At 40.1% G+C, this 25465-nt stretch overlaps 2 protein-coding genes across 6 annotated transcripts in view; one reads left to right on the top strand and one right to left on the bottom strand.

Moving 5' to 3' along the window:
- Nucleotides 1-20124, top strand: part of LOC146485144 (scavenger receptor cysteine-rich domain-containing protein DMBT1-like) — a 51449-nt gene extending 31325 nt beyond the window's left edge. Inside the window, exons 29-43 of one of the 5 annotated variants that reach the window (XM_085104119.1) lie at nt 545-736; nt 2426-2506; nt 3430-3792; nt 6253-6327; nt 6974-7051; nt 7129-7200; nt 7750-7824; nt 10062-10091; nt 10762-10785; nt 11854-11988; nt 13298-13456; nt 14434-14662; nt 15004-15035; nt 16642-16749; nt 18082-20124. In XM_085104119.1, coding sequence (XP_084960245.1) covers nt 545-736; nt 2426-2506; nt 3430-3792; nt 6253-6327; nt 6974-7051; nt 7129-7200; nt 7750-7824; nt 10062-10091; nt 10762-10785; nt 11854-11988; nt 13298-13456; nt 14434-14662; nt 15004-15035; nt 16642-16749; nt 18082-18434 — 2006 coding nt within the window. In that variant the 3' untranslated portion in view covers nt 18435-20124. The remainder of the gene's footprint in view (nt 1-544; nt 737-2425; nt 2507-3429; nt 3793-6252; nt 6328-6973; nt 7052-7128; nt 7201-7749; nt 7825-10061; nt 10092-10761; nt 10786-11853; nt 11989-13297; nt 13457-14433; nt 14663-15003; nt 15036-16641; nt 16750-18081) is intronic. The other 4 variants (XM_085104120.1, XM_085104121.1, XM_085104122.1 and 1 more) reach the window with 4 other exon arrangements.
- LOC146485143 (uncharacterized) lies at nt 19888-23965 on the bottom strand. Its single transcript, XM_085104124.1, has 2 exons — nt 23861-23965; nt 19888-23401 (listed from the first exon to the last, which is right to left on the bottom strand). The coding sequence occupies exons 1-2, from the start codon at nt 23862-23864 to the stop codon at nt 22212-22214; spliced, it is 1194 nt and encodes a 397-aa protein (XP_084960250.1). The 5' UTR covers nt 23865-23965; the 3' UTR covers nt 19888-22211.
- Nucleotides 23966-25465: the final 1500 nt, after the last annotated feature.

Here is a 25465-nt window from a genome sequence, read left to right as displayed (position 1 = left end):
GAGGGGAGTTTCTTGCGTCCCATCGACACAAAAAAGCAAAGGGGTTTCCGAGTGGCCAGTGTTCATTATGTAGCCCATCTGCAGGGGATCCTTGTCGTTGTATTCAAATCTTAATTCCTTTACTCATGTTCTGTTCTTCAAATTAAGTATCTTAGGTGGGAAGACCTAGGAAATCGAATGATGCTACCTGTACAACAATCTTCTGAAATATGTAAGACTAATCTTGGTTGACGGAACAAGGTGTTGTTTTAGTAGCGAACGCTCTGAATACAATCAAAAACAGTATTTGGGTCAATCGAAAATAAATTGCGGCGATCGCTAGTGGTTTGTTGCCAACGTGCGAGACTGATTGTATTAAACAAGAAATTGTCACAACAAGCTATTCAGCATTAGTTTTTCAATTAGCTATAGTTTATATGTAAATAACCTAATTATCCTTAGTTTACATATTCAAAATATCTAACCATTTGTTTAGCTGATCAGCCTGACTCTAGCTAACGGTGTCACGTTTTTATTGAAGTACTTTGTGTTTCTCTTCTGCCAGAGCAACATTATGACTACGTACAGATAAGAGATGGCGAGAAGGATTATTCGACTGTTATTACACCTTCTGGAGGATTGACTGGTAATCGAAATTCTTTCAGTCTCAAAGCGTCGTCCAATGTGATGTGGATAAAATTCTATTCAGACTCATCGGTCAATAGACAAGGCTTCAACTTGACTTATGAAGCACTAGGTAAGACCATTCTCCAGTAAAGGGCCGTTTACACCTGCGGGTAATTTTTGTTGTGATTCTGAGTACGACAGGGAGTGTGGTCCCTTGAAGTGTTCTTCTTCAAGGGGCAGTGTCACCTCATTTTTGTGTCACTTTGAATATCCAAAAAAACATATTTGAATTGATGGAATGGTCCAAATAATGATTCAGTTGTGTTAGCATAACCCTACTAGTGCACAGAAATTAGTATTAATTATCTTTGGCTGCGGATGGCTAGGATGGAATGGATTGCAACTTAAAAAAAACTGACCAATTTTTTCGAGTTCTTTCTGGGCGTTATAGAGAAGTCGCTAAAAACTGTGTATAGTTTGTTCTTTCTCGGAGGAATCTATTGGTATTTTTCTCCCCAGTGCTCTAACCACAATTTCATGTTAGAAAACAGGTTCTTTGTCAAAATATATGAGCTGGTTTGATAAAAATACAGCAAAATCGCCGTGGCAGTGCTTCTTTAAAATGATGGTGATATTGGCTGCGTTGTGCGGCTAAGGAAGCCAAAAACGAGTTAACAAAACATGGGAAAGTTCATTTCGGAGTCCCTTAGAGCTGCTGTTATGCTGACATTGGTACGCGATTTTTGCTTCTGTCGTAGAAATCCTAACAAATCAACAAACAACTAGCAGGCAAAATCTAATTATAACTAAACGGAATCTACGGAAATGTTCAGCGCAATAACTCGATGACCACTCTAATTGCAATAGGGAGTAAATTTATGTCACTTTCTTATTTCGTCCACAGAAATGCACCGCTTTAAATGTTATTTTGAAAGGCTTAATCGAAAGCTGCCTTCATGGGATCATTTCAGCTTATCGAAGATTTATTTAACCATTTTAAATTGTGTGGTGTACCCAATGGTTCGTTTGGTTGAAAATCTGTTCGGAACGCCTAGGAAACACTAACGTTTTTTTCTGTCTTTTGTCACCTAAAACTGTGGTAACATGAGACAATCAGTCCCTTTGTTTTTCAAACAGATAGAATATGTTGTAAAGAGAGCAAACAAGTGTTAGGTAGGACTTTCGTAAAGCCAACAACAGCTCGAAAATTGGCGGAGATAAGATGTGTTCCCCAAAATTTTCCGCGTCTTCAAAATTCAGCTAAAGAATCCGAATAGATCAAGCTATGTCAGCGTACCCAAATATCTGTTTGAAAGGTCCGTAACCGATCTTTGGAATCGGTAAAAGACGTTTGAAGTTAGTATTTCTCCCAAATATTCTCGTTTGGTGCCTTCGGTTTGTAAAGGGGTGACGACGTTTAGAATTACTTCTGATTATGGAGGTCGAACGCACCCCATTACCCAACTGCAACAATGAATGAGTGAGTTAATAATAATGATAATAATAATAATAATAATAATAATAATAATAATAAATAATAATAATAATAATAATAATAATAATAATCTTTAATTAGGAAGCTTCCATCACGCAATGTGGTGTTCAGAAAGGTCCTATAAAGATTAAATATACAAAAGGTTAAAAAATACAATATATAAGACAAAATTACAAACTGATAGAAACAGTTATTCAAGCTAGCACCTGAAACTACAAAGATATCAGCATTGGGGTTAAAAACTTTAAATTGGTAAAAAATGATCAAAGCAAAGAAACTAAAACTACAAAAATTCTTACCGCGTTAACTTTTCTTTGCTTCCAGGTGCTCCCACAGTCAGACCTTCGTTGTCAAGCACGACTTTTCCACCCTCCAGCCTGCCAAACATTCAGATGGTAGAAGGAGGTAGGCTTCAATTGTGGGTTTCGAAGAGAACGTGAACTAGGGTGTCTATTTTTTTTTTTTTTCGTGTTTCCTTTGTATTGATGAAAGTTTTGCTTGTCGAAACCAAACATCATCTTAATCAGGGAAAAAACTCGTTTGTATTTACTATTAACACACTGATTGAAATAAGTGTATGTAAAGCAATATGTTGGAAATGCAAGTAAGGTGCTTCCTGATTAACATGCCGTTGTCTTCAAATATATTAGTGAGTTTAAACATCTACAACGATTTACATTATTTGAGCTACTTCGAGGTCATTCCAACTCTTTCAATTTATACAAGCTTGGCGAACTATCCAGAAACGGAATTGGTGCGAACGGCGTTCAATTTAAGGCTGAGAACGAAAAAGATTATCGTCATGTGCTCACGTTCTCCACAAAACCTTGAATTTGTTTATTTTACGTTGCTGTTTTGTCGAGGACGGTGACGAAATGTACCAAACTTTAGAACATACGTGTAGGCCTTTGTTTTGCAAATCCTATTGTTTTGTGGCGTTCTCGTTGTGTCGCCGTAGTGGCTGCTTAAACTCCTCTTTTAGGGAACTTACGAAAACACGGCGGTGACGGCACAAAAACAAAAGGCAAAACAATGGTTCTGTATGTGTGTTAACAATAGTGTATTTCTTTGGCGTCTTGTACAAGACGACGTGTAATTACCAAATTCAAAATTTCATTGGCCTTTTAATGGTGTGATCTGCTAAGTGACTGCACGATGGCTTCAGATTGCAGGGGCAAAAACGGGAGTAATGACATGATGGTCTTATGACGGTGTGACAGCGTGTAATATCAGATTCTAGTGTGTCAATAAACACTCTCGGTCATTCCGCGTAATTTAGCTGTACGATGTTTTCTTCTTAAAATTGGCCTCTTTTTGTTTCTCCTAAGGGTGTAACGGTTATTCACACTCAGTGAAAACGTTTAACTACTCCGACCGGTTTCACAACACTGGCTATATTCACAGTCCCGGCTACCCCTCAAACTACCCCAACAACCTAATATGTAGGTGGTCTATTCGGGTAGCTCCAGGTTACCGAATACACGTCACAGTGACGCGAGCGAACATCGTGCATAGTGCTCAATCGGGTGGACTGGGCGACAGTTTGCAGGTGGACGATGGGAAAACCCACAAAATTTCCTATAAAGAATCGGTGCCTTGGGAGTTTTTATCGGTGAAGAATCTAGTACGTGTCCTGTTCATTACGGATGCAGCGAACTCTGATGAAGGATTTTATCTGCAGTACGAAAGAGGTATTTATGTTGTTATAAGCTGTGAATATTTTTTCTCCTTAATTAAAGCTAAATAACGAACTTCATTATTCCGCTGTTACGTGTTTTACCATATTTTGACAAGAGAACACGCATACGTATTGTACCGAATTTTAAGTAAAAGCAGTCAGAAAACGAAGTACCTTCTCTGATAACTTTAATAGAGTGTTTTCACATGACGTCACGGCGGCCGTGTTGGTGTCCCAAAACAAAGAAATGGTGGCCATGTTGGTGTCCCAAACTAAACCTCTGGGAATTGAACTCTATTTTTATGCAAATACTTTCTTTTGTTTCAGTAAACCAATATGGCCGGTAGTCACGTGAATGAAAACGCTCTATAGCATTAAGGCTATGACTATAAATCTTGGGGGACATATAATGGTTCCGTGAAATTGGATGATTACGTCATTTGTTCCGCATAGCTGCCATCTTGGATCCGCCATTTTACATTTCTTGATCACTTTAAAACTGAAAAAAAAAGTATCCAAATTGACATAACACAAATCAAAAGCCATTGAGAAATGCAAAAATGGCATAAGGATGTAAAAAGTACGAGAATAAACTTAAAATTTATCACAAAAAGAAGAAACTCCAACCAAAAGCAATGTGGTTTAAATCTTTTTGCCAACAAATACGATTACCAAATTGTTTCCAGATAAATTTGCGGAAAATTCACATGGTTTGATGGTGTTTGCTACAATTGTAGAAAAGTTATGAATGCTCATAGTCGGTGCGGGAACTTTGTGCGCCCACCCCAGGCTAAGTACCGTTGACTTAGGTTATGTTGAGTTTGCCTTACATGAGTTGTGTTTCGTTGCCTTATTGTTAACGTAGAATTATTGTTGTGTCATCCAGCTGCCTGGACCTTACATGACGTATCTTTACTTTTACGTTAACAACCTCTGACCGTGACTTGTGAGTTTACAATATAATAACGAACGTGTGACAAACTTAAGGACGTTGCCTACTTTTGTTAATGCGCATACGTTCTGCGCATCGTGAGATACTCGGGTTTCCTATGGGTGGTGCTTACTAATACAGGGGTATTTTTGCGCGGTTTAAAACTATGTGGAGAAAGCAGAAATTAGCAAGTGCTTTCGGTATCCAAAAAGAAAACTGAGGGTAACCATGCATTTTTCAGAGATAATAAAGCTTCAACTTGGAAAACAATGCCATACATTTCCTTGTATTTTACTGCTTTTTAGAATAATTGTTGCTTATTAATCTCTAAAAAAAAGCGTGGTTACCCCCATTTTTCTTTTTGGATTTCAATAGCCCTTGCTAAGATCTGCTTTTTCCGCATAGTCATAAACCGCGCAAAAATGCTTCAGTATTAGTAGGCACCGTCCTTAAATGTCATTGGCAAATTGCTTTCGAAATTACGCTGACCTGTTAACTTAACAACACGTAAAAGACTACTTGAAAGATAAACATTGATATTAATTTCTACTACGTTCGTAGAGCTCTGTACCAGTAAATTTCGTTCGTTTCGTTCCTCTGAGGTTAAAGTAAAAGAAACCTAAAATAAAACGTCTTAAATGTTTTTGTTTAAGTTTTGTTGTAAATTTAATATTTTTTACTACTAAAAGAGAATTTATATTCTTCAGTATAGGTAAAAGAAGCCTAAAACGTAACACCTAAAACTCTTTAATTCTTTTTCTTTTTTTTCTTATTTAAAAATCGTTATTGCAAAGAATGTTTCTTCTGAAATAAACTTCTTCCTAATTTAAATGTTCACTTTTTTTACTGAGGAAGACTGGGCAATTTTCAAGTTGTCTTTCTCAGACTCCGTAGCGTTTTACTCCAAGAGAATTTAAGCCGTGAAAGTGAAACATAGGACTGCGCATGGCATGACGATCACGTCATAATGTTTTAAATCGGCCATATTGGATCACCCATGTTGGATTATGGCGTCAGAAAATCACCACCGAAATGGTTGCCGGCTCATCTTTCAAACACAGTTGTAAGAGGGACAGAAGAAGCTTTAACATAACACGTTCATTATAATGCTCCTTGGGGTTAATAGGGTTCAATTTGTGGGTTTTTTAGAAACAAAGCAAACCAACGAAGTGGGTTTTCTGTGGGTGTGTTTGTGTTGTTGTTGTTGTTTTTTGTCAAGCATCGGGCTTGCTATTGACCTGCAAGTAGGTTATAATTTTTTACGCAAGTCACAAGTTTTGAAAATTTGAAAATCTGTTAATTTTAGAATACGTCGTCCCAAATATATCAAAAAGTCGCATGTCTTCGTCAAACGTAGCTGATCGTCGTCCCTGAGATGTTGCGGTTGATAACATTTTGGCCCGCGGAGTGTTGTGGGATATAGAGAGGGGAGAAAAAGTTTGTTATAATACGTATGCAACACCAACTCGCATGTTGGACAAAAGGCCTTATCTCTTAATTATCAAAATTATCTAATTAACTAGCTTATCTATTCATGTTTAGTCAATGTTACCGAGGAAGAGTCTTCTTCGACAAATACACCGTCCATTACTGCTTCCAGTCAGATGACGTCCGCAGGTAAAAGTATCGACTTTTATTTGCATGGTGCATATTGCCTTCCGTGCATGGTGCATGTTAAGTCTAGTGGAGTTTGCACATGAAACAATAACAACTCTTTATTTTGCACTCCGAGGAAGACAGTTTTAGTAGAACTTTTGCTTTTGTTTTCTTCTTAACCAAGTAGACACGTGCTGTAAGATAGTGAATTTTCGAAAGATTTTGAAACTTGTAAGTGACAGTTTTAGGCTGAAAACTAGCCTAGCTGTTGCCTATGTCTTCATATTCATGTTGAAGTATTCTATTTCTAATATTCCTCCCTTCTAACCTTGCAATCGCTAACCAACTGGTAATTGATTTTCTCTTGACGCGGCTGTCGCTTATAGAGCTTACCGCCTTAGGGTGGTTTCCAGTAAGTTGTGCTCTACTACTACAGTGCGTTCTGTGGTTGGCTAAAAACGCTTTCAACGCTTTGTCAACCGAATTAGAGTTAAAACCAATTGTCACTTGATCGCATACATGCGTTTACTCGCTCTTGGCCGCACGCACGTACACTTGCTTTGAGTTCTGATTGTGTCATTGACTAGAGAGATTACTTTGGGTGTTCGAGACTGACGCAATTAAAAACCACCCTAATTACTAACATTTTTTTTTAATTCACGCTCAGTTCAATTAACCCAGATGCCTCCAAGTGCTCTCTCTGTGTCGGTTTCGGCAATTCAAGCCACGAGCTCTTCTAACCAAGGTATCATTGCTTTCACCAACAAGGATAGAACGTTTAAAAGCCGTTCTAATAACTAACCAATTTTAATTTGCGCTCAGTTCAATTAACCCAGACGCCTTCAAGTGCACTGTCGGTTTCGGTAATCCAAGCGACGAGTTCTTCTAAACAAGGTATAATCGCTCTCACTACGAAGGCATGCGACTTCTTAGAATAATAACTTAGAACGACCAGTAGAGCTAACACAATTAATCGGCTAGTAACAAAAGCGACGCAGTGTTCTTCATCCGCAATCATCAACTGAGCCCCCTCTCGGCCCATTAAGCTCAGTAGTCCTCCACGGGGTGTTCCCGCAACAGCTGGAATAGATGTTGCGGAACTCTTTTAAACTTCAAGCGTTTGCCTTCATGGTCTCTTCCCCTGAGAGAGCTTCCTGTTTCAGGATCATTCATAGACTCCTTGGGTTGATTGTCCTTCGGTTTCAGCGCTCGAGGGAAGCAGTGAGCAGGACCACCTTAATATAGTATTCTACTTATTGTTGTAGTGAAGTCGAATTGCTGACAAGTGATTGATCAACGTGAGGTAGAATCCCTCTCTATCACCTTTCGAAAACGAAAGTGCATGTCACAACTAACTGTATCCGTCTGTTTTCAAGACATCCATGACTCTCCTAACACTGTCGCTTATATGGCCTAATTACTAACAGCTTTATTTACGATCAGTTCAATTAACCCAGACGCCTACACGTACAGAGTCTTTGTCAATTTCAGCCATCCAAGCGACCAGCTCTCACCGAGGTAGGGGGCTTAGAAACAACCAAACTTGTACGAATAACATAACATAGCTGAAATGGCTTATCATAACGTAACATAACACTACATAACATTAACATGACTTTATTAACTGCTCTCTATTTATTGTTATCTATTAATGTATTTTCTATCCACTGTTTACGTCACTGTTTACTATACGATTGCATTGTACCGCGTGACATTACTACTTATGGTGTATGACGCAGTATACCTCGGTCACTTCCTTATTTGGAAGGCTTGCGTTTTCAAAAGAAATACAAATATTGCATTTTTCCTCTCTTGCTCTCGGGTAATTGCATTTTATTCCGTCCAGTGGTTGAGCATTGAGTCGAACCTTCCATAACCGGTTTTGCTTGTGTTGATCGCCCAAGCTAAGAGGCGTCTACTTTATTTTATTTATTATTCTTTGCCACCAAAGCGTTTTTACAATGAGATAATAAATTATTCAAATATACGTAAAGAAAAGTTATTGGTAAATGGTGTGAATAATTTGCTTAAAACTTTGGGAATTAGAAGGAGATGGAAAGGAATAAGGATGAAAATAAGCCTCCTCATAGTAGCTCTGCGTAAACACAATTAGGTTAAGAACGGCAATGATATAATAAATTTTACAAATGTTAACAAACAAACAACAAATAGTTTACATGTAAAAGCCTTTTCTTAAAACAAGATTGGGTTTCTGAATTAGCAATGTAAATAGGCAAAGAATTCCATAAAGAAGGACCTTGAGAGAAAACAGTGAATTTTTTTGCCAGTTTCAAACCCTGTGTAGATTCGTAGATGTAATGGTTGATGGAATGGTCAGAAAATAAACAACACTGCCAAAACTGACCTCTTTCACGTCCGAGGGAAGGACTTGGTCCGAGTTAGTAGGAAGTAAAAAACGTTTGACTCACAATAATTCTTGTATAAATTGCTCGGCTGTAAAGAATAGACATGGATTAGTTAATTTTCAACTTTGAGAGAACGAGACGAAGCTGCCACTAATAAAAGGGACGAAAATTGAAGAGCTAAATTAAAACTAAAATCAAACGCCCCATTAATTATTGATGCACCTTTAAGTTAAAATACAGTTTTTCCCTTGACACTCGACGAATTTGTTACCGAACTACAACAACAACTTGCGAGACCTCCTCCCCAGCTGCAATGAATGTATATTCCTTGACAATAGTGACGTCATCAGCGACGACCATTTTGACGTCATCAACGGTCATTTCGATGTCAATTTCAACCATAGAGACAAAATTGAGAAAACGACTTCATTGCCATCCTTGTACCAACAACTACGTTTGGTGGGGTACAAACTCCCTATAGCAAACGTTAAGGGTGGTACGGAAGCACCTCACCTGCACAGGCTCCCCAAGCACGAATAATGGTCTGTGAGTAATTTGTAACGCAAACTCGACATAACGTGCACTCTGGTAAATTTATCATTTGCCTCTTGGTCTTGAATTAACTAAAAAAAAATTAAAATGTAAAATATAAACATCGCAATAAATATGTGTTTAATTAAAAATAAACGTCTTTGGTCTTTAAGAGCTTGTTCACTCGTGTGACGCAAGTCCCACAGAAAATACAATAGCAATTGATGCTCGCACGTCGCAAATGCAAACGCTAGCGAAAGGACACAGCGGCAAAATGAGTGCGCATGCTCGTCACGCGTGAGCAATCTTACACGGCGAAATGGCGGCATTTTTAAAATTCCCATCGGTTTGTTTTCGTTTCGCGGGGATAAGCCCAAATCAAATTAGATAAGGTTGCCGCTTTCAGGAAACGTTCCTTCGAACTTCCTCCATCACATATCTTATTCAACCAAAAAATATATTGTGGTAACAGGTGTGAATTTGGCGATTGAAGTGGAGCATTCGAAATCGATTCTCGCTTGAATCACAAATCTGCGGAGCATGCGCACTCATTTTGCCGCTGTGTCTAGCGAAAGGAGTTTCATACACGCATGCGCATTTGGAGCGGTTTTCTAAGATGGCGGACTAGGCACACTTCAACTGCTTTTTTCTGTGAACTTTTCTGTCTGTTTTTGATCGTGGGTGGGTGCGTATTCGACGGTGATATGAAGTTTACCCTCTTGCACTGCTATTTACTCTCTTTACGCCTTCATGTGACCTGGGACTACCGTTTATTTTGTGGTATTCAGAGCAATGCTTAGCTGAAGATTATCTTGTGTTTTTTTGCTGACGTGTTGCTGTTATTTTTCGTTTTTTCAGTCTCTTCGTCTTTTGTGGAGACAACGCCTGGTAGGTGTCACGAAATCTTATTATCAAGCTACGTGAATAGCCCCATGACGCAATATTATCATATGAAGTTTAGCAGAGATCAGGTTTAAGATCGAGCAAAATGTAGACATTTCTAATTCACGAGTTTGCAGAGAAATTAAAGGCCTGGGTGCCTATTGTAAAAAAAGTCATTTTCTTTCTTGTTTCTTTAATTATTTTATCTTCAAGTTTTCAATCAGATCAGATTTAGCAAAGAATAACTTTTATTTGCTAAATTTAGCATGCTAAATCTATCGACCCGGAAACCCTGTTTCTCCATTAATATTAACAATGTCATGACAACTGCCTACTGATACTGGTCAAAGCAGTTGTTATACGGGTATTAAGTAAGCCAAAAATATTTTGATAAGAGGTACAGACATTCTTATTAAAAGGACATGCTCCACAAAAACAGAAGATAGTGTGCCTGTGGCGAGAACTGAAACACTAAATATTCTGGTCCTATCTTTGAGAGGCTGTTTTTTTTGGTTGTTGTTGTTCTTGTTGATGTTGTTTTTTTTTTTTTATTATTTTTGTTTATTTCATTGTTTTGCGGAACGGCAAATCATCCCTCTGTAGCAGATTTTAGTTGTTGTTGCTTTTTGTTGATATATCTTCCATTAACCTTTTTGAACGTTTTTCTTTTTTTCAGCTGTAGAAAACACCGTAGCACAAAGTGAGTCTCAGTTCTCATAATTTTGTCATTTTCTGTTATGTGCTGCAACAAGGGGCCTATTTTGTTTTCAATTACCGTGGCCGCGTGTCTCAATAGAGAACCTGTATTGTGGCAGCCTATCTTTTTTGTCACCCTAACAGAGTGGAAGAGATCCCTAGCAGTAATTATAAAAACTTCAGCCGTCTGCATCATTTTTCCCTACAACGCCGGTCTTTGAAGCAAAAATCTGGAGCGAGCGAGGCAATGGAAAACGCAATTGGAGAGAGACCTTCACACATCCTACACGCGTGTGAGGCTCGCGCGTGGGAATCCACGCTTTCTTGCGTCGCAAATTCGCGCTTTCTGCGATTCGCGTCTCCCACCGAGAATTTCAAGTGGAAAAAACGACTGTTTTGCAGTCCTTCAAAAAAATAAAGAAGCCTGAAGTTGCACTTGTAGCCTAGGTGGCACATTCGGCCAGAGCTTAACCAGGTTGCTGTGGCATGAAGCAACTGGTGGATGTTAGTCCATCGCAAAGTTAACCCAGTATCTTGTCGCTTGTATCCATTTACACGTTTGTGTAGAGAGAGACAACGACGAGTAAAGTTTCTTGCAGAGACTGCAACGACTTCCATTCAATGCGAAGACCATCCTGGCCTCAAAACATCACCTTTCGATTTACCGATCATGAATAAGTGATCATGAGTTCGTATGTCCGACTTGCTAGCCAATTACAGTTAAAAAAAAAAGCCTGAAAAATTTTAAAGTGGGACTCGAACCCATGAAATAACAAAACCGGCAAAACACTGCGTCTCTAGTCCTGGTCCTAAGGCCGTAGCTTTCTAGGCCCGTCTTTATTCTTCGAATTTCTCTGTCAATTAAAGGTTGTTACAATCCCTGCGATAAAAATTGCAAAAAAATGAAAAAGCTTTTCACTGACCTGAAAGTTGTTACAATCACTGCGATGATCTCATACCCTCTTGAAACCTTCAACAACAGTTAACATTTCTAATCATATCATACCTTTCCTTTCACAAATTCATCATAAGAAAACCTTTTTGCATGTGGCTGCTATTTTTGTTTTATCAGATAAAGCAGACGACAGTGGTATGAGTGGCGGCCAGGTTGCCTCCATCGTGGTACCCATACTGATTATAATCCTCGTGCTCATTGTCCTTGTATCTCTTTACGTGGTCAAGAAGAAGAAAAGGATGAATCGAGGAGGTAAGGATTCCTGACGATCCTTCGTAAATTGTGTTTGTACTGTTTGTATTGTTTGTTTGTTTGAGAGACCTAACGAGACAAAGAAAACAATCTTCGTCGGAATCGAACCCACGACCTCCGTCGGATTTCATAAACCGTTGCTCTACCGACTGAACTACGAGGCCTCGTAGTTTGTGGGTTCGATTTCCACCAAGGTCGAATATTTTTTGTTTGCCTCGTGCGATTTCTCATTTCCTTACTAGGGCTTATAACGCTCAGTTGGAAATTTATGGATTCGGTTTAGCATTATATTATATTATACACTTTAGAGTGACCTTTCTGATCCATCTTTTGTGTCATTCTTGGCGTGCGGCACAGCATTTGTGTTTCTATTGAGTTCAGTCCTTGACTGAATAGGACATATCCGAGTTGCCTTGAACCCCATTACGAAAGCGAGACTTTGGCGTAGAATTTATTATGAAAACTGGTATTCATTCATATGCAAGCAAACCTAACAATAACTGTCGAAATTCTCGCTTTCTGATTGGCTCGTAGCTGTGTTCTATTAGACTACAGACAATAAAAATGGCTTCAGACGTAACGCCCGCGCTTTCTCAACGGGAAATCGCCGCTCGTACTTTTTCTATGGTATTGTAAAAAACAAATCGACCGCAGTTTACTATGGATTATACTCTTATAGACCATAAAATGACACCATAAAATGTCCAAAACTTGGCACTTGAGTTTTGAACATTTTATGACGTCATTTTTTGGTCTATTTAACAATTAGACGGCGAGCTCGAGGTTTCTATCGGCTGATAGTTGGCGAGGGGCGAAGCCCCAAGCCAACTATCAAAGGCGATAGAATCCGAGAGCGAGCCGTCTCATTGTTTTAGCATACCTCAGTGATCGATCTATGAAGCAAAAAAATCTCTATATTTCATAAATTTTGATACATTTGTGCAATGATGCATGCTAAATCGCGCGCGCTCCGACAAACTGCCGTCTATCGATCGATAGACAGCACCTGTGTAGCCAATCAGATTGCGCATTACGCGATAGTTGGTCACTGAGGTATGCTAAAAGAGTATAGACCATAGAAAACTGCCGTCGATTTGTTAATTTTCACATGAAAAGCTTTGCACGTAGCCTCGCTTTCGTAGCGAGGTTCAAAAAGACTCGGAAATTGCCTATTAATCTTTGTGCAACGTCTAATGTATAGTTCATTTTATTTTATTTTTTTTTTTTTTTTTCAGTTTTTCACTCGTGGCCTAATTTACCTTACTTTAAGTTTATTTATCGTCCTCTGTTTTCTTCGCTGTTTGTTTAGTACGTCACCGTTTTGTAAACGAACCTTACGACAACATGGATGCAATGGGAATGACACCGACCACACACACTTCAGATTATGCACAGCCCATAACCGCCAATGGGACTCACCCTCCAGCTCAGCCCCGTCCCGGCCAAGAGCCCGTCGCTTACTTAACAGGTATGAACTCGACTCTTTATGAAGCCTGTGGACCAACATACTTTATTGTCACAGTTATTTACAACGTTAACCACGTGACTATAAGATTGCTTTGATCTACTCAATTGAAATGGAAGTGTCACGCGAAATTGTCGTCATTTCAAAACCCCAAAATGTTTGTCTGTCAGAAAAAAACACAATGAATGTGTACTTTTGTTATAAATTATCACCGCAGCGCAATAAAACTGTCGATCAGTACCTCTGGCCAGAGTCAGAGTAGGTCGATATGGATTTTGACTTGAAAAATGTCAGGCCAACGTTTTTCAAGTTCTCGCATTTTTTGTCTCCAAAATGTGCTACAGCAGATCGCGAGTTGTTCCTTTCAAGAATTGAGTTGATTTCTTTCCACTCGTTGTTCTAGAATTATTTTGTAGCTAGGTGAAATATTTTTAACAAAAGGGGTCAAAACCCCATGGCACTTCCTCTTTAAGGTGTTAGTGGAGCTTTCTCTTACCTCAACTAACCAAAAAAGGAGCTCTGCTTGATACGCTCTGTAGCGTGCTTGGTTTACTTGTTTGTTTGTATGATTTTTTTATAGTTGCCATTGCTTCTTTGTTTGTTGTTAGCTCGGCCATATAATATACGTTCGTGTTTTTAGTCGCCTTTCTCAGCTTGATTACCTTTGTCGTATGTAAAATCGTGCAAGTAGATACTTAGATAACCTAACGCGCACGTTTTGAACTAGTTTCCTTGCACCGTTGTGATTCATGATTTCCATTTTGAATTGAGAATAAACAGTCCATCATTGCTATTGATTCATACGTTGCCTGCTGCTTTATTTATTCTTGTTTCCCAATTTCCATTTTTAAAGCAAAAGGCATGCGCAGGCAATTGTTCTCCTAGGCCCCTTCGTTCTCCTCTTCCGCTACTCGTTCGTCGCAGGTATGCGCCGTAGCTAAACACCGCCGACCGCTCTCAATTTCATTTTATTTCTACAGCCGCTCCGCCACCATACAGCCAAGTACCTCCCGGAAGTGTTTACCTCGTACCTTTCGCTGCTCCCTCTCAAGGAGGAGTGGCCCCCGTAGGAATCGACAACCCAGGGTATGCGGCACTTTACGCAGCTCCTCCCGCTTACGAGACCTCAGCGCGGGCTCCAGGGACCGGGACAACAACGACAGGGATTGGGTCGGTGACCAGTCTACGGGAAGCTGCCAAGGATGATGGGTAAATGACGATCTGTTTTTTATTTTTTTATCGAGAAATAAACGCAATCAAGCTACATCGGTGAAATGTGTTAGAACAGGTTTGTTTTTCAATTGCGTCGTTTGCATTGAATTTGCTGGGGTTAAAAACACACACACACACCCTTTCAGCCATTTAGAAGTGAAGTCACAAGCATTCTTAAATAAATTAGTGAGCGAAGGAAGGAAAAGGGAGAGAGGGAGGTTTATCAACTGCAGTTCTATCTGACAAAGTTTATTCCTGTAACATTTGTTTGTTTCACTGTTTACTTATTTTGCTTCAATATATTTCCCATGTATAAACATCTGTCCTTGCTTTTGCAGAAATGCAGCCCCGAGAGGTGCCGTTACACCAGGTTAGTTTTCGCAATTACATGCAGTGTCGTTGTTTTAGAAAGGGAAACTCAGAAACACAGCGTTTTCATTGCGTCACTCTTGGATCGACCTAACAGAAAAGTGTCATGGTGCTCGTTTAATTTCTGCAGTGTTTGGTTTCTTGGTTAATTAGAGTACCGTCCATATATATTTCTTTTCAATGGTTTTATTTGAAAGCGAAGTTTCAGAAATACAATTTAAGTCCTGGACGAATTTTCATTCGTTTTTACCGTCCAATAGGATTGGGTAGATTGGGTAGCGCTTTCGGAGCGTTGTCGATCTTGTTCTTTCGTAAATTTGTGGACAGAAGGCCCACAGGAAAAAAGATAGGGATAAGTTGTGGGTGTTTACAACTCAAACGTTTGCGACTTAGAAAGGTAATATCGAAAAACATGACTGGTTTTCATGAAGTAAACAACATGAACTGGACTCAGTGGTGTCAACAGTTCAGACTACACAGAGGCCGGCAGCTGTTACGCGGCACGAAAAGCAAATCGAACCGTTCACCGAGCAGAGCCGTTTGTCAGTCACATAAAACGTTGATTACGGAATGGTTTGTGTGTTGAAGAGCTTCTTCTCCGATCTGTTCTCTCCTACTGGTCCTTTCGCTCCAAGCGTAATGTGTAAAGAGGGAGGAGCACCACACCAGACTTTACGAGGTTTGCTCTGGCACGAACAGTGGTACGTCACATGTCTGGTCATGTGATTACCGGACCGGATCGCCGACCGGTTGGCTCAGTTGGTAGAGTACCGGACTACCGCGCGGGAGGTCGTGGGTTCAAACCCCGGCCGGACCAACACTCAGGGTCTTTAAATAACTGAGGAGAAAGTGCTGCCTTTGCTCTGTTATCTGCAAATGGTTAGACTTTCTAGTCTTCTCGGATAAGGACGATAAACCGTAGGCCCCGTCTCACAACTCTTGTTTGTAAATAGCTCTGTGGAACGTTAAAAGAACCCACTCACTGTTCGCAAAGAGTAGAGGACGTAGTGTCCGGTGTTGTGGTCTGGTCTTTATGTGTATACTCTCATGGTTGGGTGGGTAAATGCTCGGAGATATTGACTGCATTAAGCTACTCTGTAAATCCGAGGGTAAATAAAGATATGATGATGATGATGATGATCGAGTTCTGCCGGCGCAAAAGTCGATCGAGAATAGTGTGAATTGTAGCCTAAAAATCTAGTATTAGTGACTTTCACGTGCCAATCTCTATCGTAGAGTAAATTTGTGCGCAAAATATTTCTTGCTTATCTTACAGGAATTCGTAGACTGCGAGCAGTCGTACTTTTTTCCTTAGCTCGCGCGTGCAAAGAGACGGTAAAATAGTGCAAATTAGAAAAGTGAACGAGGAGGTATTGGAGTTTCCGCGCGCGCGTGCGTGACAGAACAGGGCCTGAAGAGACTGCTCGCAGTCTAAGGAATTCGCAAAAATCGCGCGCAAAAATGTCCTCTTAGCTTAAAGAATCGATCTTGCCAACTCTAACCTAGAACTTCATTTTGTAATTGGATTTGCTGTAAAGAACTTTTAGACATCTCTGAGAGGGTGTATTTATTTTTATTTATTCTTTGTTCATATTCTTCCCGTTTAGCCATGGTGCTTGCTCCGTTACCGGCTCGGACGGTTCTTCCGCCTCTCCGGGGTACCCATGGGGCCGATGAACCAGAGAAGAAGCACCCTCTTCAGGACGATGAAGCTGGTACGATAATGATGTAAACTGTTTCATTTGCTCTGCTGAACATGAGCTTTGTGCCGGTGGACGCTTATAGGGAGGGGCGCATTAATGCAAAAGTCTCACGTTTTCTTCTTGCTCCTTATACCTCTTTGCAAGCGTGTAATTTCATTGCAAACTAGTTCACGTGTTACTCTGTAAGCCCTAATATCGCAAGCATATTCTCCTCACTAATCTCCGTGTATGCCATACAGTACTGGTTGAAGGAATTTATTTAAATATTTAAGACATCTTCCTTTGGGGAGCGTAACCTCTATGTTAGTGATATTAATTGTAAGGAGAAAGTAGCCGCTGCTCACTGTTGATGCTGAACAGATTTACGTCTCTGCTGTATGTCTTTCTATCCATCTTGACTCTGTAAGCAACTGGGAAGGGGGGTGGGGTTGGGGTCGCCCTTTTTTTTAGGCGGGAGACCAGGGGCCGGTTGTGTAACGCAACTATCCCGGGCAGTTTTCTGCAACACCTCCCGACATTCCAGAGGATTTCTTGCTCTTGTTCTTTAATCCTCGGCCGAATGGCTGTTTTAAGGAGTATACCAAACACAGAGAGCTGTTGCAAAAAAATCTTACTGATAGTAAGTTGCTTTCTGCAACTGGACGCAGTGCCATAGATTCCAGAATTCAAAACTATCAGCTTCCATGCTCTCAAGACAGCTGCGGGATGCTTCCCTTGCTTAGACTTGAACAAATGTGAGTTATCGCTGCCGTCAGCAATCAGTGTAGCTGTCTTGTGAGTACACCACTTGGATTCGTGTTCATCGGTATCCTCTTTTCTTCTAGTCTGTCCTTATTGTAAGAGATCGCGTAATTCTTCAACAAGTACAATCTGCTACTTAGAGTCCTCAGGCCATTTGGCCAGCGGTTGGTTCCCTGGAGAGACTCTTCGATGGTAAAAAATGCAAGTGAAAAGACAGAGCCGTTAACAGGGCATCCAATCACAAATTTAAATTTTGTCGATTTTCCCAGTCTCTCCATGGGACCAATCACTGGCCAAAGATCCTGAGAACTCTGGGGACAAGATTGCAACTGGTGAAGTTCGACTTGAATTTATTATTTCATGCTTAGTCCCAGAATACAGTTTATTTGTGTCCCTAATTATAACCCTCTCCCTCTAAGGAAAACAAAGCAGTTAAAAGTTGTTCATAAAAACAAAGATCATTAATTCCTTGTACTCAAATATCCAACTCAATGCTCATGCTCAACTCGTGGTACTAAAATCAATGCTGGCGCTTACATTTCAAGTATAAGTTTGCTAAAAGCAGTTCTTAATTGTTGATACTAACGCCAACACTTTACACAGGCCCTCTTCCCGATAAACCTCCGCTGACAGTCAGTACTCCGCCAGAACCCACAGCTCCCCCCAGACCTCCATCGGCCACCTCTCAGGTTCGCCTGGTCACGCCACTTTCGGAGCAAGAGTTTGACGTTGACGTACCTTTTGAATTCCTATGCCCCATCACAAACAAGATCATGAAAGACCCCGTCACCGCAGCTGATAACTATAATTACGAGCGCAAAGCTATTCGTCGCTGGTTCCGAAAGAAGCGAACAAGTCCGATGACCAACGAAGAATTGTCGGATTTGACTGTTCGAGCAAACGACGAGCTGCGAAGTCGTATCGAGGTTTTTGTGGGAGAGCATTTGGAGGTGTGACATTTCAGCGTGAGAACCTAACTTAAGCTTGGCAGTTTAGTAGCTTTACACAGTCGAATTCAGTTCCTTCAGTAAGGACACCGTTGGGTAGAGTCAAATGTAAGTCTCGTAGCGGTCGAGTTTTATTTGCGGTATTTTTTTTTCCGAACCAAGTGGACTGTGTATATAATCGCGAAGCCCTTATCGCATAAGGGTATTTCCGTGATAATCTTCTCATGTACTCTCATGGACTCATTAAACTGATGGTGTCAAGAAGGTCTCGGTAACGAGAGTTCGACTGTATTTAGCGAAACGAAAGCGAAGATGCCAGTAAAATCCTAAACCTCGACCCAAAGGGTCAGGATTAAGTAAAATTCACCAAAATTACCCCAAGACCTTCGTTTCACAATTACCTAACTCAAAAAGCGCTAGAAGGTTAAGCTTTTTGGGGTTGATGTAATTTATTAAGCTAGGTGCGTAGTTTATTTTTCCGTGTGCGAGACCCAAAGCCGAAATCAATTTGATCTAATTTCACTAAATTAAGACTCATTTGTCTTACTAGAGAAATTATTACTATCAGATTGTTCATGGCAAAAGTTACGTTAAATTAATATATCTTAGTGATTGCTATTCAGATAGAGTACATCATAGTCCAGTGTATATATATTTTTGATGATAAAATTCAGTAATTCCATGTCTGTGAGACTGGCTGCCTTGTCCGAGTCATTTCACAAATTGCTTAAATTTGTATGTGACTGGACACAGAACAAATTATGCTAGTCGTAAGCATAAATAAGAGTTTATGGTCGTTTGTGTGAAAAATGATTTTGTATGAGTTTAACTAATCTGGGCCAGATTCACAAAACTCGTCTAAGTGTTTATTATCAAAACCCTATTGTCAGAATAACAACAGACCACTGTTCAGAAACAGTACTGAGAATACATCTTAACTTGGAAGGCCTTTGTGAATCTGTACCCTGGCCATCTTTGAGAGCGTGTAGGTATTAGAGAAGCAAGTGAATGGCAGGCTTTAAAAATGCGAAAAACAATTTTTGTAGTGTCTGTGTTTAACCTTAAGATTTCACTTGACGTCGTTGGCAATTTTTGAGCTTCGAAAGCCAGGCAAGGTGGATGATCTGACGAACGTAATCTTGCTTTCACATGAATTTCCCAGAAAAATTACTGAAGAAGGAAAGAAGTTTCATGTCGTTTACGCAAGTATTAAAAAAGTTTTTAACGTTCAAAGTCGGCGGGGACAGAATACCCCTCCCCCCCTCCCCCCACCTCCGTCCAGATAGGGTTAAATAAGTCTCTATAAGAGCGTCCTTTTTGAAAACCAAGATTTGCATAAAAAATATAATTTACTAGTGTTATTGAAACATTTTATTTTGACATATGCCGTTATCTCAGGAAGGATTAGGTCTGTATCCAACTACACATGGATGAGTTGTAGCATGGCGCCGAGTGCCGTGTGTGTTTTTTGAAAAAATCAGCTCTTTTAATTTTATGGAAAGAAGAAACAGATGTCTCAAAAATATAGGAAACGCAGAGGTTTTCGTAACTAAGTACTTCAGTTGTGCGAAGAATTGCGTACAGAAATTGTTAAGCTCTGTCTTCTACCTAAGAGGCCAAGAACGGTTCAAAGGCTTGCCAAGGAAAAATGTAAATGTAACACAGTAAGTTATTAAAGTAAATTTTATGGCATAGGCTATTTTGTGTTTAAATGTTTTCTGATTGTTGCATATTGTATCAGTTTATTCGTGATTCCTTACGCGCAGACTTATTTACGGCCCAAAAAGCATAAGCTGATCGTGCAGCCTAGAATAGTAGGCGTCAACGACGTAATATGAATACAATACGCAATGTCAGCTCTCTCGTGGTGAACCGTAACTCTGAGTAGTTCGGAGAGAATGTACTCTTACTTTCAGACAATTGCAGACCGGGAGTCACGTGATGGCTTTAGGTTTGGTTTTACTACTTTTGTTAAAGGACCACGCTCAACCATGACTCTTCCCGGCGAGGTCTCTCTATTTATCGGTCCCATTAATTGTCCGCAATACGAGTTTTACGCGATTTCTTTTAGTGTGCAACAATCCAACTGTATCGTCGCAATTTAGATGTAAAGTTCAGTTGTCGTTTTCAAAATTTTCTTCAATTGGCCAACGTTTGTTATTCAGTGCTATCCCCTGTTATTCTTGTACTGAAAGTGTTAGGATCCTACCAAACAGAGGTTGTCCTCCAGGGTTAGAAGATCGCCATATTGTTTGGCTGACAACGTCAATCTTCAAGATATGGAAGGATAGCAAAATCTCTTGAGGTTTTAAAAGTAAATCACAGAGCGAATTTGCCGAAGCTCTTCTACAAGGTATTGCTTTACTGGGAGCCGTAGAATCCCTAGTCTCGACAAAACAAGGCCGTACAATGCAATAACATCTGGTAAATGTAGTAGATTTGCTGCCTATGTTTTTTCTTTGTTTGTTTGCTTGCATGGCTTTGAGATGCTCCCACATAAACAATCTACAGTACACCTTAATCCGGCAAACGCAAACAGGTCATCTGCCACTTTACTGAGAACAAGTATTGTTGCATTGACAGGTCTATAACAACAACGAGATAACAATTAGTTCAGTTTACAAGGTTTCTATTTATACTATTTGAAGGGGCCGACAAGTATATATTTCCTGACCTTACCACTCTTGAAGGTTTGCTAAGATGAGGTTCTCCAGAGCTGCCCCCTACATTGCCAGTGTTTCTGTAAAGCCCCGCAGGTGGCTATGGGGTATCCACAGCGATTAACCAGTATTTTTTCCAGCTCACCGGCTTCCGTCCCGCAATGTAAAGTAATACATTAAACACGAGGAAGATTGTTCCATCGATTTCCAATCACAGAGAAGTAAAGTTTGAAAAGCAAGGCGGAGCCAAGTTTTTTAACCCAAATTCGAGGTGTTTGGAAATCAGATGAAACATTGAAACTATTAATAATTCTTGGATAACTTCAAAGCAAACGTTCACCAAATTTTACGGTAATTAAGATAACTTTTCCAAACCTCCTTCGCGGCAGTGATTTTTAAGCGAACAAAACTATCTCACCTCGCGCACGTATTGTAACCCTTTGACAGGCGAATCTCCCTCGAAGATCCCGGATGATAACAATAAGCGCTTGCAAGGGACACCGGTTGAGCGAGGTCTTCTAACTGAAAACCGATTTATCTTTGTATTCAATCAAATATCACTGAATCAACAATGAAAAAAAGAAGATTGCGTGGCAATCTAATTTGTTTTGAGAAAGCGCGTCTATATTACCGAATATGGTTTACCACTTGTATGTGGTATTTCCTAAAGTAATATGAAAGATCAGAATCAAAAAATAATGGTAGTTTCGAAGCACTAGCTAACGAAGACAAGACTAGGCACTTCCGACCAATGATTTATTCTGAAAACTTTGACCATGCAATTATACTTAAAACTTTTCTTCGGGTTTAAAATGAGCTGAAAAATTTATTTACATTTAGCACAATTAAAAAGAAAGGTGAAAGCCAGAAATAGCTACATCAACTGCTTTCCGTCATAAATTAATTATAGTTGTTTTAAAAAGTTTGAAATCATCGTTATGCTAATTCGCATTGAAAGGCAAGAAAAGTAAAGCTGTTTGTTTTATTCTTAAGTATTGCGTAATCTCGACCTTTGAAGAGAGTTGATATTTACAATAATAGATTTTAATTCAAGCCTCCTGGTCTCCGAATCACCTGAAAACTCGATTCAAATAAAGAAACACTTATTTTGTCGCCAGACTTTCAATTAATGCTCGGGCAAAAATTTATACCACAAAATTTTCCCGCTGTCTTCCACAAATCGGCAGTAACTGTCAGTGTTCCAGAGAGCTTTCCAGACGGGCGTTTTGTCGTAAGTGTGGTACTTTCCAAGGATTGGTTTAATCACTTCAGTTGCCTCGGCAATGTGGTAATGCGGCATGTACGAAAACAGATGATGCGTCACGTGACAATCCGTAAGATGATGGAAGACGTAGTTCAGTATTCCATAATCCCGGTCCACAGTGCACAGCGCTCCCTTAAGCCAGGTCCACTCCTCGTCTGAGTAATGTGGGACTTTGATATCTGAGTGCTGTAGGTATGTAACTATCACCAGCCACATGTTGACGTTGAGAAGAGGAATCACGTACAGGCACACCAACCAGCCAAGCGAGTACACATGGGCGCTGAGATGGTACAGGATACCAATCCAGACCAACAATGCGACGTCGCTCATCACAACATCCCAGAAATCCTTGGGCGTGAAGATTGGTGCGTACGGGTTGAAGTGGTTTGGACGCATGCGGTATTCCGCATAAGGCTTGCCTCGAGCGTTGAAAAATAGATACGCCGGCCAGCCGATTGTTAGATATTTAACCAGGTGTAGTACTCGAAAGAATATATTTGGAAATTCTAAGTCGTTTTCCCACTTGAGTAGGCTGCGAGTGTTCGGGACGAAAGCGTGGTCTCCGGCCATTCTGTTAGTGTTCCGATGGTGTTGAGCGTGAGTGATTCGCCATGAGTGATACGGCACGAACAGTGCGGTATGAAGCACTAAGCCAACAGTATCACAGATCCGTTTGCTGTTACAGAACGAGTAGTGTCCACACTCGTGAGCTATTATCCATACACTGAAACCAACACATCCTTGACATACCCAGTACACGGGCCAAAACACGGCGTGTGCGTAAAACGGAAGAGACGCGTTGAAAACCCAGTAGGCAGCAGCATACAGCAGAATGACACCGGTCAAGTCGAGCAGCAGATACAAACTGGAGATAAGAAGAGATCTTTCAAAGCAGTGAGCAGGGATAGCATCTTTTAAATCCTTTAGAGTAAAAGGTGGAACATCAGTCGGGATTCGCTCCTCAACGAGTTTCTTGTGCAGTTCTTCGACTTCGGAAACCGCCGGCGAATCCTCTTTAATGCGTTTTCTGGTCGAATCACCCATCTTGAGGACTGAAAATATTGCAGTGAATTAAAATATATCACGATTTGAACAATTCAGACAATTCTGTTATTAATGAGTGTAAGTCAAAGTAGGCTCTGATACCATGATTGATTGTTGTGCATGTTAGGTTGTAGCGCGTAGTATGTTTATCCGCGGGAACCAATCAGCGTATCGGAATCTTTCAAACGAGAGTTAATAACCTAAATAATTCACCTCACACCTGTTTTGGAATTAATAAATAAATCAGTGTAAATGGCGGGTGGTTATTTCGCTTCGACCGCAGAAGAAAGCACCAGAATCGTTTGTGTTTATGAGATTATGTTCTTCAATTCGCCGACAATTATAACACAAGCTTATCAAATTGTTGGAATTGACGAGTAATTCGAAACAAATCAGTTGCAGACACCAAAAATCAACCAGAACCAATTGACCGCATTTAAATCGGCTCGTAGTTAATAATTACTTACCCATAATACTGGCCTGAATGGAAAAAGAATTTTCCCATGGCTTTGTTATTCGCAAATCCTTTTTTCTTTATTATATTACTAGTTGCTAAGAGACGTTAGTGAGGTCACTTTGAGCGCGCGCGTCGAAAACAGCGCGAGTCTTCCTCATTAGGGGGAATATTTTTCATTCGTTGGGATTCATTTCACCACAAAGTCTTCCTTTACGAAAATTAATTGCTTCCTGAAGCAATTAACTTTTTCTTTCCATTGTATGCTTGTAGGTAAGCTGTTAAATTATTCTTTAAATTTTCGGGCTGTTTTCGTTGTGGTTTCACGGCTTTCTTAATTCCATGATTAGAGAATGGCGCTTCACTTCTTTACCGCGTTTATAATCAGTGTTATGACAGCTTTGAAACTTGTGTAATTTCAACTTCCATCTAGTTGGGTTTATTACTTTCAGAAGAGGAGACATTACTGTCAAGTTTAAATTTGTACGAGATAATTTTGAAGATCAGCATGATGTTTGTAGACGGTAAAGTTCATAGTTATGACTAGCGCTGAATAAGATATAAGTTACGAATAAAAAGGCGTTTACATTGTAGCGGTACATACGATTTCTTAGCGCCGACAATTTGAAATCACCCATGTAAACTACCAGCAATTTTCGCTTCGATTTCAAGGCGATTTTTTAATGAATGTTCGGACAAAATTTTCCTGCTGTCTTCCACAAATCGACAGTAACTGTCAGTGTTCCAAAGAGCTTTCCAGACGGGTGTGTTGTCATAACTGTAGTATTTTCCAAGGATATTTTTAACCACTTCGGCCTCGGCAATGTGGTAGTGTGGCATGTACGAAAACAGATTATGCGTCATGCACGTGACATTCCGTAAGATGATCGAACACGTAGCTGAGTATTCCATATATGGAACCTTATAATCCATCAAATATTTTCGCTCGCGCGCGATTGGTCTAAACGCCTCACGTGACCGAATATACCCCAGCTAAAACTGGGGAATATCCGGTTTTATTATTCAAAACATTGTCACACTACCCAAATATGGTCATGTTGAACTCAATATATGTCGTCCGCACACAACAGATATCCTGCGATATACGTAGTTTTCGTGAGTCGGGGAGAAAAATGGCAGAGGGCTTTCAATAAGTATAAACGACCTCGCAAGATCACCAAACTATTAATAACGCTGTTTTATACTGAACACATAAAAGACAAGCAAGGTTGCTGTTAAGAATTGTAATGGTTAGTGCAAAAACTTTTACTGCTTACCTAGCTTTCTGTTTGTGAACTGGAAAAAAACAATTTAGCAAAAACGTTTGATATGTTTTTCTCTAGACTTTTGGATTGTCCCGTATTCTAGGGCTCAGAAATTACAAATAGTACATGTATTTCTTTAGATTGGTTCTTGCAACCGTTGAACAGAAATCTCGACTCGTCTTGAAGAGATGGAGAAAACCACCTGAGAAAATCCGAGCTCTCAGCTTTCTGGCAGACAAAAAGATAGACGGAGTAAAAAGTAATTATTCTCAGAAGCATCAGAGCCGCTTGAAAGACCGTTTAGTTTCATAAAAGATCCAGAGTTCTTGCAAGGAACAAGGCACTAGATGCGT

This window comes from Pavona decussata, unplaced genomic scaffold (assembly GCF_977016875.1).
Source record: "Pavona decussata unplaced genomic scaffold, jaPavDecu1.1 SCAFFOLD_28, whole genome shotgun sequence".
In the NCBI taxonomy this organism is placed as follows: Eukaryota; Metazoa; Cnidaria; class Anthozoa; order Scleractinia; family Agariciidae; genus Pavona; species Pavona decussata.
The sequence above is the reverse complement of the archived record's forward strand: the minus strand, read 5'-3'. Positions and strand labels throughout refer to the sequence as shown.